This window comes from Podospora anserina, chromosome 2 (assembly GCF_000226545.1).
Source record: "Podospora anserina S mat+ genomic DNA chromosome 2, supercontig 3".
Lineage (NCBI taxonomy): Eukaryota > Fungi > Ascomycota > Sordariomycetes > Sordariales > Podosporaceae > Podospora > Podospora anserina.
In genome coordinates this window covers 182,194-195,760 of record NW_001914831.1, presented here as the reverse complement: position 1 = coordinate 195,760, position 13,567 = coordinate 182,194, and the positions used below count along the sequence as shown (strand labels likewise).

The 13,567-nt window shown below is 52.6% G+C and overlaps 3 protein-coding genes across 3 annotated transcripts; 2 read left to right on the top strand and 1 right to left on the bottom strand.

The window, feature by feature from the left end:
- Window positions 1-1,381: 1,381 nt before the first annotated feature.
- On the top strand, window positions 1,382-2,709 carry PODANS_2_14140 (uncharacterized protein; the record flags this gene model as incomplete). Its single annotated transcript, XM_001903210.1, has 2 exons — window positions 1,382-1,678; window positions 1,741-2,709. 2 exons carry the CDS (start codon window positions 1,382-1,384, stop codon window positions 2,707-2,709), a joined length of 1,266 nt encoding a protein of 421 aa, XP_001903245.1.
- Window positions 2,710-4,492: 1,783 nt separating this feature from the next.
- Window positions 4,493-5,857, top strand: PODANS_2_14135 (uncharacterized protein; the record flags this gene model as incomplete). The annotated part of the gene is made up of 2 exons (XM_001903209.1): window positions 4,493-4,784; window positions 4,860-5,857. 2 exons carry the CDS (start codon window positions 4,493-4,495, stop codon window positions 5,855-5,857), a joined length of 1,290 nt encoding a protein of 429 aa, XP_001903244.1.
- A 3,659-nt stretch (window positions 5,858-9,516) lies between these two features.
- On the bottom strand, window positions 9,517-10,944 carry PODANS_2_14130 (uncharacterized protein; the record flags this gene model as incomplete). The annotated part of the gene is made up of 1 exon (XM_001903208.1): window positions 9,517-10,944. One exon carries the CDS (start codon window positions 10,942-10,944, stop codon window positions 9,517-9,519), a length of 1,428 nt encoding a protein of 475 aa, XP_001903243.1.
- Window positions 10,945-13,567: the final 2,623 nt, after the last annotated feature.

Below are 13,567 nucleotides of genomic sequence, written 5' to 3'. Positions count from 1 at the left end.
AGACCTTCACAGCACCAACAGAGAGCATGGAGGGAGAAAAAGACCGAAGACTGTGGACGAAGCCAAAATGACGTCTGGGAGTGAAGCATTAGGGATTTCTGACAGTCTGGTCTGGGAAGGCTCGCCTGATACGGCCGCTAAATCAATCAAAAGCGGAGGGCAAGTAGGAGGTCACGGTGCAGGTAGATCTTTTCATCCAACAAAAGTAGCGTCATCAACAGGAGGAAGAAGGCCTATGACACACTAGTATTAAACATCGGACGACTAGCGGGAGAATGGTTATCATTCGGGAGTTTTATTTGCGGATTAACGACCAAAAGAGTTCATATTTTACCTATGCACTCATACCATGAGCGAATTTTCATTCCAACAAAGAAAGGAAAACCGAGGATAGGTAATGTGGTGAGGCCTATATCATATACATAGCCATCCGTTGCATGCAGCTCGGCTACACGTAGCACAAATCGTACTTTGTCTCAGCCTCAGACAGACATGACTTCATAAGTCAAACTCACAAGTCAAACCCGGGTACGTGGTAAGCCAATCTGAATCGAGTAAGCTGGATCGTTTGACTGGATGTAGGTTTCACTCAAGCTTGCGCTCATCGTTGCGACCAGGGTGCACATGTCGGAGTCGATATATAAGGCCGACCAAAAGATCGCCGTTCAAATAACTACTGGTGTTTGTAGTCAACGGACTATTAGCTCAATCCTTCATATTCAACTCGGACACCCTACCTCCACCTGATATAACGCAAACGCTGCCTGTAATCTGTCTACCACGCGGTCATATTAAAAGTGTAACTATGAACGGGGGTTTTTCCACGTTGTCTTGGGTCTTTTAACCTTCTTGGCGTCCAGCAAAATCCAAAGCTTGTCCGTTGATGAGAAGCAGCGCTGGATGTTTTGGTTGGAGAGGGGGATCTTCGGATAGATTAAGCTTTTTTGGATGAATATGTCTGGGCCCGCCGCCAAGGCCCTTACCGGATGATGGCACCCCGCTCCGAAGGGTCCCTCTGTTGCTTTGCGATGAATCCCATTTATCGATCCTTGGTTCTCTATCTGGTCCTTTAGTTTCCGTGGGGTAAGTGACCACAGATCCGGCCGCATGAATGGGCATAGATACCCATCAAGACAAGCGTGGCGACGCGATGACGATGAAGGGCACCAACCCGGTAATTAAGTACGACCTCGGGAGTAGGGAGCAGAAACATGGGAATAAATGAATAGAAGGAACGAGTGACATAAGAAAGGGAGGACCTGCCGCACCCTCCTACTGTGTCTCGGATGCTGCCGAGCCTTTCTCCATTCCTTCCAACTGTCGTGTTGTGGCATCCAGAACCAAAACAACGAGCGAGAGGGAAACACTCACAAGAGCAAAGATGGGCCATATCATCAACACCGTCGCGAGCGTCGCGGCTTTGACCGCGCTCTTCATCCCCGAAGTAGCTGCTCAGTCATGCCCGGGCGTCAACAGTCGCTTCCAGCCCCGTATGGGTTCTGGGTACCGGTTCAGCTTGCTTGCTACCGGGCTCCGCCAGCCCAGACACATAACCATCGATAGCGCCGGTAACCTCCTTGTCGCTGAGGGTGGTTCTCAGTCAGTCAGACGCTTGGTCCTTCAGGATCAGGGCAACATCGTTTGTGTTCAGTCCAACACCCAGCTCAGCGGTACCAACGTAAGCCACCCCCATTGCAAGCAAGATGGATATGAGGGTGGAGCTGATAAGGCAGGCGACAGACCAACCATGGTATTGCTCTTTCTGCTGATGGCAGGACACTCTTCACGTCCAACTTGGCCTCGGTGAACGCCTACTCCTATGACCCGGCCACAGGACAGGTTGGCTCCGGACGCCAGATTGTAAACGGAATGTCCAACACGGGCACTCACCCGACCAGAGCCATTGCTACCTCCAAGTGGTCTCCAGACACCATTCTCGTGGCGCGTGGTTCTCAAAACAACATTGATACCACGACCACTCAGACTTCCTCTGGTCGTTCGATGATCAAGACCTTCTCCATCTCGGCTGGCACGCAGTCAACCATCAACTACAACACGGGCGGCGAGGTCCTTGGCTGGGGTCTCCGCAATATCGTCGGCTTGACCGAGGACCCTGCCTACGGCGGCATCTGGTCTGTCGAGAACCAGATGGACGACCTCCGACTCAACGGTCGTGACATCCACAACAACAACCCAGCTGAGCGCCTCAGCTACCACGGCGTTCTCAACGCCACCACCAACCGATACAAGGGTCTCAACTACGGGTACCCCTCTTGCGTCCCGGCATGGGACCCCCAAAACGTCGGCATCAACGGTCTGGTGGTGGGCTCCCTCTTCAAGCCCGACTCTGTCCCCAACGCCAACGACTGTGCCAACCGCATGACGGGCCGCCTCCATTTCCACGCTCACACTGCTCCTCTTGATGTCAAGTTCACCGCCAACGGAACTGCCGCATACATTGCGTTCCACGGCAGCTGGAACCGCAACCCTGCTGATGGGTACCGTGTCATGAGGGTGGACTTCCGGAACGGCGATCCAGTGGCCGACGTCAGCTCGACGACGGCGCAGATTCCGGTCATGGAGAACAGCAATGTCGGCGGCTGCCCCAACAACTGCTTCCGTCCGGTCGGTCTGGCGTTTGATGCCAAGGGTCGCTTGTATGTGTCGAGCGACACGACCGGTGAGATTTATGTCATCTATGGCGCTTGAGCAGGGTGAGATGGGTCAGCCTGTCGTTTCTGTGTATCTACCTGGTATTGAGTGCGGCCGAGTTAGACAACGAGGATCAGGTTGTGTCACCTACATGTCGTTACAGTGATCGATGCGAATGTGGTTGGAATGCAGAGAACCGTGGAAGGGAAGATGTCAAAAGGCTGGGCGCAGCATGTCAAATAAAGCCAAGCCCAGGTGCCAAACAAGAGCGAGAAAAAGAAAAGAAATTGGCGGAAATGGAGCAAGTGCAACTACCGAAGCTAGCAATTGAGCCAGATAAGGGCACGCAAGCGACAAACCTCTCATTCTTTTCCGTCAGGCAAATCAATTGCCAGTCAAGTCAGATCAAGTCATGTCTCACGTGGAAAAACATCTCCGAAATGAAACAGGCACTTTTGGGGAGCCCCAGAAGCCAAGAGTGTGGGGAGCTCCACTAAACGACACGCCAAGAGAGCTTCGGCAACGGGGCATGCGAGGGACGTGGACACCAACCCTTGGCATCGAACTGTTGCATCGTCACCATTCACCCGTCCGAACACATATTAGCTGATATCGCCATCATTTATTGGCCTCGAGTATCCTCGAAAATCCCTTGCACACCGTAGGACACCACTAACTCCACCTGGCCGGAATATTTCGTCCGAGTACCTTACCCAACCAACGCCTTGTGCCGGTTCATCAGCTCGCCGTTTGACCTCTTGCTATATGAGCAGACCTGCTGATAAGCTTCACAGGCACTTGTAAAGTGGAGGTTTTGTGTTACCTTGAACACCACCGCTCTTGTGGCCATCAAGTCAAGACCGCCACCGCCATGTCACAAGGGAACTTTGAACCAGCCCTACAACACCTACAACTCCTACATGGCCTCTTAATGAGCTTATCACGTTCGCCATACGTACAGGTACACTTTAGCCACATTACCTGCAACAGGGACTCTGGGTTATACAGCTGACCACATCATCCACATGCTTGTTCGGTGAGGACGACAATGACATTGTTTCGAACCTATGAAACTATTCAAAACCATACGGCTTGGTCACGCCATACACCGATATGTTCTGTCCCCGCTCTTTATCACTCATGAAAGCAACCTAATAGGGTGCCTCAATCCGCCAACATTGATGAGCGCATAATGCTCGCTGCAATACTCATGCGAGTGGTCTGGAGCAATGATAATCAGGCCAATACGAAACCGTCCCAACCATCCGTCACCATGCATGGAAGCACAAATGCAGACTACGTTCAAAGATCCGAGTACTGTTCACATTTGATTTGGTTGGGAATGGCTACAACGGGAGTTTGAATCTACAAGAAGTAGTAAGTCTGATCTTTGTGCGTTCATAGGTACCAAGAGCACAAAGCGAAACAATATCCTCAATCTGCCTCACACAGGTCTGAGTAATTGATATTATGCAGATCTATCAGAACGCATAGCTCATGGGGGGTACTGGGAGGCTCTCTTGCCAGATTTCTGGCTCCTGTTTGGTGAGAATACATATCAGCCAGCCACCAGAGCTTGCGGCTGAATCCCAAAGTTCTTGAGTCGCTGCACAGGAGAATAGTCTCAATGGCGTTTACGGACACTACCTATCATGATCGAGTACCAGAGAGGTCGGATATCAGGATACAAGACTGCCCCGCCATTGCTCTTTTGTCACCACACAGATCCTCAACTAGAAGCCTCAAACATTGTTTCTAGCACTCTATCTAGCACTCAAGTTTTCACACCAATATCGAACCGTCCTACGCAAATTTACCTCACCTATCCTTGAACTTCAACATGGCCGACATCCGCACACTTCACTGGTATGAGTCGGCGGCTGACAATCAAGCGATTACTGCCAATGGCTGGAGATTCCAGGTGGCCAAGTCGGTTGCTACAGGAAATGGAGCACCCATTTACAATGTCGTGTGGCAGTCCCAAGGTGTTGCCCCCGTTACCGATATTTCCTGGAAAGCTCAGTATGCTCTCAACTGGACCGCCGCTCTGATCTCGCCTGACGTCAAAGTCAACGTTGGCGGTAGATGGCAGCGATGTAACAAAGGCGAGACCTACGATCTAAACCCACAAGGTACTTTACCTATCTTGAGTTGCTTCTATTAATCTTATCAGGTTGCATCTTTGCTAACTAGTGTATCTTGCATAGGATACTGGGTGCCCTCTGCAACACCGGCTGGCCCTGATGGTGCTGGCTGGCTCAACATTGGCAACATTGATTATGCATACCCGCATGTCCTTGGAATCCATATCATCGTGGGAGTTTTGAACAACCAGACAGGCAGATACGAACCTATCTTTGTGGACCAGGCAACCCTTCCGAAGGGTAGCTCGGCGAAATACCAGCCACAAGAGAGTGTGAGTTGGTGGCTCGAGGGGAGTGATCTCACTGGTCAGGTCTTCAGCGACACCAAATCCAACGCCACAACCTTCGACTTCACGAATCCGAGCAACCCCCTCACAGATTCTTATGAGTGGTCAACTTCGTACATAATGCGCCAAGACCAATGGGTCATTGCAGCCGGACCTGTTCCCCAGGCCTTCCGTGCACCTCCTCCGTCTGAAAACAGGGTCAACCCCCTCGGCGGGAAGGATCCAATTCTTCTCGACTTGGATGTAGGAAGCTGGATTGTCAGATTCAACCCCCCCTTGCTCGGCGGTGCTATGGGGGTCGCTGTCACAGCTCTCTCGGAAAATCTCAAGCAACAGTTCAAGGGACTTGAGGTCCAGGCTGTGGGCAGCGAAGGCACCGCGCTCACAATCCAGTACGAGGCTGGTTCGGCTCCTGGAGCCCTTGAACATATCGGATTTCCCCGCGGTTCTCCCGGATCTCAAAGCACAATCGACAGCGCACTGAGGGAGTTGCAGACAGCCGGCGAACTCCCTCAAACCGAGGAATGGCTTATCGAGCCGGCACCCGTGGAGGAAACAAATGGTTCAGCACCGATCCAGGCGCGCAAGAGCAAACTCAATGGGGCCAGCACCCATACCAACACCAACAATAACAGTAACAGCAACAACAGCGGCTTGGCCTACCGCTACGGCCCCGCCCCTACTGACCAAAACCCGAACAACTTTGCCGCCAACTACCAGACCAAGTCCCCCTTCCTGCAGCAGGGCTATCCCTCAAACCCCATCTCAACCTAGAATCCCTATAAGCCCCACACCGTCAGCACTCTCTCTGCCCCCGTTCGCGGCTCTTTTTCTCTGTTCAAGTTTTATCTCCTAGAAAGAAAGACGAGCGCCGAGTTGAACAGGAACAGCCCCATCTTCGACAACAAGGACAACCACAGCAACAACTACCATGACGGCAACAACGGCAGCAACACAGCAATGACGACAATGACAACAACAACAAAACCAAGTTCTTTGATGGATGAGTAAGCAAAGTCCATCAGTTTTCTTGACGTGTACCCCGGTTCTGGTCCCTTGCTTGGCTGGCTCAGGGGTCAGTGTTTATGTTCTATCACCATGCCAACTGTGATGGAAGAAATGGCAAGCCAACTTGGAGATACCAGTGTTTTGGATTCAATCACGGGACGTAGAGCAGTAATACATTGTCCTGATATCAATCTCATGCGGTGTTTTGATCTTGTAGCATTCTCTTGTGGACAACGTCTCATGTACCTTCCAAACTATTTGTTTCTTGCACAACATCATCCTTTTGCTGACATATTCGTCTAGTGATGAGGCATTTGTGCCAGCATCTTCCCACTCACCAACAAGTTTATTAGAACCAACAATTTCTTCCATGACTTTGACGTCTGCCGCTAACATCATGTCAACTCTCATGCTGTGACACCCACCCTTCCCACTCTCTCGGGGACGCCGGAGACATCGGATGGCGGATGACGGATCCTTCCTTGATGTGGTGTACACACGGGTTGTGCATGATCATGTACAGTTGAGGCAAAAGGTGAGGCATGACCGGCGGACCGACGGGCGGATAAACCAGACTGTTGGTAACCGGAGGCGGAGTTTTAACGTCTGGGGGGTTAGTCAGTCAGGAAGAGTGGAACATAAGGCTATCAGCTAATGTTTACGAGATCGCGTTGTTTGGTGGCAAGGAAGCAGAATTTTGAAATTTCACCTGTCATCTGGTGGTGATTTGCCGCCGTGAATCTTGCCATTGAAGAATTTCCCAAGATGAGGGGCTTTGACATAGGGCCGAGTTTCTATATCCATCACCGAACACTCAACTCTGACCGGAGGTAAAATCTCCGTCTCGGTCAACCACATAGGAAACTTGGCCCTTCCAACATTCCAACCGAACCCTCGGGATCACAGGATCAACTTCTGGATTGGGAAGGTCCTCACCAGCCATTCGGATGAAATTCATGTCTTTTCTCAACACCGATCCTCCATCATCCGGGGAAGCCACAAATTCAAAATTAAACACGGAGCAAGTTTTTACACATCGGCAGACGCGAGCACTAGCACGGCTTTTTACCCATAAGAAATTCAAATATACACCGACAGGTTCTCATACAAGACATTTTCAGATCCTTCAAATGTCCCAACAAGGAAAAAAGTTCAGACGGATGAAGGTGGCGGCGGCAGTGGCGGCGGGAAGTTGGATCCTGCTGATCATGTCAGTTTTTCACATGCCTGACTTACTCCGAGTTTATATGATTCATTATGAAGAATTCTGGCTGGCATAACGTCTTTGTCCAGAAGGCGATAGACGGGATTTTGACCAAAAAGCCATCTGTTGGGTCTTGAAGTCTGTGAAGCTGAGAGGCAATGTCGTGGCATGACATGAGTTGAGTAGAGTGGCGCAGAGGACTTCCCTAGTCTTATCAGATCCTCCGGTGAATTTACTGGGGTGTGCAGTTGTCATATCGGTGATCACCTCGGTGCTTGATTAAGAGAATGTCGGCATGTACATGACTTGGGGTACTATAGGACCATTTTGGCCCCCATAATCCCATCTCCAGACACTCAAATCATCATCACGACATGAGTGGCTGCGGCACCAACCGGCCACAACTCGATGCCCGCAGACCTAAACCCAAGTGACAATCCGATCTAACCAGCCCCCATCCCGTCCGATCAAGTACCGTATCTTGTGTTTCCTTCCTTCCCATATCATGTTTGTCAGCTGGTTTCGTTTGTGTCCCGGCCGCCTGTCATCCACAAAAGATGGTTGGTGGGTTTCCGGCGGGCCACTGTTGGTTGGGACTTTCGGTCGGCGGCGGCACAGGTCTAAACGACCAGGAAAAAAACAGCTTACCTACCAGAGAAGCCCGAGACATCTCATGGGTGATAAAACACATAATAGACGCCGAAAATCACCGGGTTTTTGAGAGCATGCCCTAACGTTGCGGTCGACCTTGCTCCCCAACAGCAAACCAGCATCTTTTGCAACTTGCATAATAAAGCCAGGTTGGCAACTCAGTTCAAGGTCCCCGATCAGATGACGTGAGATTGAGTGTTTTCCCCGGCCTGCCGCAGGATTTCCAAGGTAAATGATCACTCTCTGCATGGCGCCTTTTTCCCTGCAATATCGCCCAAGTCCTTCTCCCTCGGGATTCGTGTGGTCGTCACAGTGCTAGCCTAAAGCCGAGAATCAGCCCTACGAGAGATTGAATGACAGCCGAGGAGCGGGACGAAGAAACACAAGGTAAGATGGAGGGTTACATCGAGAATGACCGAATCCTTCCGCCTTTCCTTGTGATGCTCCCATGTCTTAACATTTCCATGATGACGGAGCTAAAGAACAATTTTTTTGCGTGGTCGGGTGGCGGATCGCTGATTGACTTCTGCCGAGATACCTAGGGATGGATGGTCTCAGCGAAGAATTAGAAAAGTACAACATCTGGTAAACGACACTTGAGCACCCCTGGTGCCGCACGGCATACCACAGTATGGAAAATCTTGATAAGTCGTCTTGCCCAACAATCATGTCATGGTGACACAACCACATTACGGCTTTGCGCTCAACCATAGGTACAATACCGTCGTACCTGGTTTTAATCAGCAGCCAGCCCTATGAGAGGTAGGTAGCTCACCTCAGGATACATCGGCGCTTGGTATTAAAAACTGCCGGTTTATCACACCGCTTTTTTTTCTGTCAGTGCTCCAAAGGCAGGCACCGTCGTGAGTTTTATGCAGGAAAATTGCAAGGAGAATATGCCAAATGACCCAGCATGCAACCTAAATTGTAGAAAAGCGCCATCAACTTGCTGTCATTCCCAAACAGGCAAGTCAATGATAAACATAGACCCACAACAAGCCGTGTAACCACTCCCTGTTCTTGACGACGACCGGTGAGAGTGAACAGCAAATGGGAATCAAGAAGTGCCTCAAAACGCCGACTTTGACATCTGAAGAGTACATGCTTCCAAAAGTATTAAACAGACATTAATAGAAACAACGAAAGAATGTTGAAATAAAGAATTTACATGTGAGGAAATGTCATAACTGGCGTAACCTTAGCTTTCCAACCCATCCCTAATGCCTGTGCATTATCTTCCCTGCGATGGATCCAATGCCGACGACTAGTCCTTGCACAATGAATAAAGCTCGTCCGGCCTATTCAGCCTTACGGCTCTCCGTATAGACGTGATGCGCGGGCTTCGAATGCGAACCATACTTTTCTTCCCCTAGCCTCCTGAACACCGAAATGGTGGGAGCCCCAGTTCGTCACCACCCCCACATGGAAACTATTGCCAACCTATGGGGGGTGCAGCTGGACCCTGGAACTGCGTTGGGACCAAACGCGAAGCGCAAACTGCAACCCATCTCAGCAGCCCCGCAACTCAATCTAACCTCTGCATATGTTTATGACATCGATCTTGATTTCGTCATCGCCGATCCGAGAGAGGCACCGTGTCGCCATAAAAGCCACCTTGGTCTTCGGCGGCGAGGCAGGCAAGACAAACGCCTCCACCGTAGACGCGTGTATGCCTTTTCCACCCATGACCCGAGTGATCCATGACTGATATGATCTCGCCGTGGAGATCGATCTCTTGATCTGACAAGACAACACCTGGACCTCCCGGCCCACCCACAAATACGTACTCGGAGGGAGCATCGGGCCCGGGTGGAGGAGGAGGCAGAAGAGGCGATGTTGGCGGATAGCTCGAGGGGGTGAAGGCAGTACCTGATGCCATTGCCTCAGCAGAGTAGGCGGGCGTGGTTCCAGGAGCAGGGATTCCGATGGGGACAGTCTTCGTGTAGGATCTTCTGCGCGGTATTGGGTCTGCGGTCTGGGGGCTGGAGTTCAAGACGTCGTCTGATGTTGACATGCCGCTATAAGCTGGATTGGGCTGGTGTATGAAGCTGGCGTCCAGCTCTGGCGGGATCGATGCTGCATAGCCGATATGACGGTCTTCGAAGGGAAACCTGTTGTCGCTACGTGTTGGAGCTGTTAGTGGTGGTGGTGGAGGTGGGCGCGAAAAGCGTCGGGGAGTGCTGAGATCGAAGCCAGAAAAGCCAGGGGACCCAGTAAAGCTCTCAGCACCGAAGTTGGGATCCTGTCCATACACAGCACTCGAGGAGCCCGCTTGCTGATCAGATGCGGCACTCCAATCACGGTCGCCATAGCTGCTGTAGCCTGACATTGGTCCTATCTCCATGCCCTCGGAGCCACCACTACCATATCCCTCTGGAAAGTTAGAAGGGAAGAAGTGGGAGGAGTAGCTCGGTCTGCTGTCTCCTACATGTTGCTCAGTGTACCTGCCGGCCGGGGAGGGGTCGTGTTGGTATCTAAAATCGGCGTCATCGGGAACATTGGTGCTGACGCCACGTGATGCTGACCCTGAGCGCAAGCGATCCTTCAGCGGGTCATTCTCGTTGTCATCCATAGCTGGCGTCTGCCCCAAAAATCTGAACACGGCGCTCTGGGCACCGTGACCTGTAAGCACTGCAGCACAGGAATGATGTTGCTGATGGATCCCGAGCCTAGTGAACGGAACAACTCCTTGCCCGCCCTTGAATTGGCTCCAGGGAGACAAAACAGAGACAGGTCGGTTGCCCGTTTGGGATGTTGGTGAAGTTGCTATTGGTGAGAAGCGGGGGGGATGCTTGTCGACTTTCTCAGCACGCTGGCTGTCTCCAGGTGCAGGCAATGGGGCTGATGGTTTGAGACGTCTTGGCTTGACGAGCCGGGCAACAAGAAGAAGAGTAATGACGGCAAGCGCGAGATATATGTGTGCTCTTGAGGGTCCCTGTTTCTGGGGACTTGCGACCCCAAGAGCAACGTTGACGTCGGGATGCCTGAGTGTTGGCATGCCTGCGGCGAAGCTCAGCGCCGATGATTTACTTTGGGGCGCCTAGTCAGTGTAAGTGTTCGGTCTTGGTGGGTGGCCGTAGGGGCCGGCGCTATAGCTAGGGGGATCAGGCAGGCATGGCAAAGGGTCGTGGCACCGGAAATTGGGTTTTGTGTTGTCCAGGGTGCTGGTCTGGGGGAGAGCCAAGTCCCGTTTGAAGGATGGAGCAGCGCGAGCTACACCGAGGGGTTCTGGGAGACCCCCAGGAGCTTACATTCGCTTTAAACCCAGCAAGTGTAAATATTGAACGAGATAAAGCCGGGCGTGCAATATGATGATGAGGCGACCTACCCAACGGAAGTAAGGCGGCCGCCAGGGTTTGTTGATATCAATGCTTGGGGAGGGGGAAATGTGCAACCAATGGAATGCATGCTCGAAACGGGAAAGACATGTCGACTTACACAGCACGGGGCCGACAGCGGCCTCAAATGTCACGACTGAGAGGCGTAGTGTTATGCAGAAGCCGCCAGGGTAACACGGCGGGCATGAGGGCGGTAAGTAGTAAACGGATAGTCGGGTCTATTGTGGTGGTCGTTTCCTGTGTCGTTGATGCTACCGGTGCTCTCTCGACGACACGACTACCAGGTAAGTAGGTCCGGGCTCGGCGACGGCAGGGGGGCACGGAGAGTCGAGGGCCGCTGACACTCGGGAAGACTGGTCGGCCTGGCAGTCATTGGACCGCACGGCGGGAGGGCGCGGTCTTATAGAGCAAGCCGGCCACCCCTTTGTGTGCGAGGTCGATTACGGAACGCCATGGCTCTCCACGCCGTTGTATCGCGCCGACAGGGACAAGGCAAGCTGGGAGCTTCGGGCATGTGGCGGCGGAGACTTGGAACAAAAGTAAGAGCCCCGAAGCAGGTGAAGGCTGACACACCCAACGCTAACTCTCTTGGAACGCTAGAAGGTAATTAGACGCAGCATTTGGGTACCGCTTCAGCTGAATCAGCTCCATAAAGGCGCCGTTACCAAATGCAGAACAGCCAATCCTGGCGAGCAACAGGAGGGCACTAGTGCAGACCGTCATGGGATGAAGAACCTAAGGTCCATCGCCGCAAACCCGCCATGCCTCTTGATGACGGCACCTTGATGAAGGGAAGCAGAAGAAGCAAAGCACGATGCGACAGGGAGCTGACCGAAGCCCGGAGCGCGGAATATTCCTGCAAGGTACTGGGTGCCAGGTGGACTGGGAGTGGGACTGTGTAGTACAGCACATGTATCGAAGTCAGACCAACAGACGACAAAATAAAGGGCTGGCAGGTGCGCCTTGATTAACCTGCATGCAACGGTGCGTGGCTGCATGCAAGTGCAAGGGTAGAGACAGCAGCCGACCTCTTGCCTCTCTCTGGCCGCCTGAAAAAGGGAACAATTCGAGATGTGGAGGGCTGCAGGGGACGGCGGGGTAAATCGGAGCCCTGTCGGGTGTCTCTCAACGCTCGGTACCTCACTGCTTGTTCGTGACGAGGTTGGATTTTGGCCCTTGTTTGTTTTCGTTCGTCGTTTGCCGATGCTGCCCAAGCCCAAAGGCCATCGACAGTGGGGTTGATGTGATCATATGGCCGGACGACGTAACAGCAACTCGGTCGGGGGAGCAGTCCGAGCCACGGATGTCCCTTGTTCTCTTGTCCGAAGCAGGCTAGGCGTGTGTGCCCTCAGCTAGGTGTGTCGAGCCCTACAACTGGCGCCACCTTATCAACAGCCCTCTGTCTGCTGCTTGTCAGACAAGCTGGCTGGACTGGCTCGGCTGGCAAGGTGTTGTAACACGAAGTATGAGGCGAGGATGCTGTGGAACTGTCGCATACGCAACAAAAGGTGTCGATGGATGCGGTGTTTCTCCCGCCGATCCGCTGAGGCGGGTCAGCTACGGGGTGGTGCTAGGAGGCAGCCCTGTGGCCCTGCCATACTGCGCCGACTTGCAGTGGTGGTGCTGTGCCAATGGAGCTTAACCTCTTCGATGCAAGCCTGAGACAAAGTCGTCAACGTCGATCTCGGCAGAAGATGCGAGCTGCTGCAGCGTGTCGCGTCCGCAATGCTTCGGTGGCTGCATGTGTTGCTTGATCTGATGTCAGGCAGGAAGCTGTGATGCGGCGGGGGTCGGTTTGAGGGAAGGAATTACCCGGCTAGACTGTGCGACACGACAGAAGTCGGCGGCTGGGTTGGGTGCTCGACCCACGCAGTTGGGGTTCAAGTAGGTGAAGTCGAGATAGTACAGTAGTGTAGGACGATGCTTCGTCCAGTTGGTTGTTGGTGCGACGGGAGGTGGTGCAGCAAAGAGGAGCAAAGAGGAGCGTTGGAAGTGGGGCATGGAGGGGCAGAGGGGTAAGGCATCGTGACGCTGTTGCAAGAGCACCTGTGTATTCATCTCAGCTACGAGAAGCTCCTTCCCAAAAAAGAGTTCCTGTTCAACTTGACATGTCACCATGCGATGGCCTCTGTTACATAGGCCATCTGAGTCCAGGTTATTAGGTACAGGTGATCTCGCTCCCATCTCGAGCCCGGTAGATCCTCTTCACCTTGGAGACAGGTCAGTCCATGGCTGTGCTCACCGCCACCATGATGCTTCAACAGCTGAACAGCTTGGCCCTCA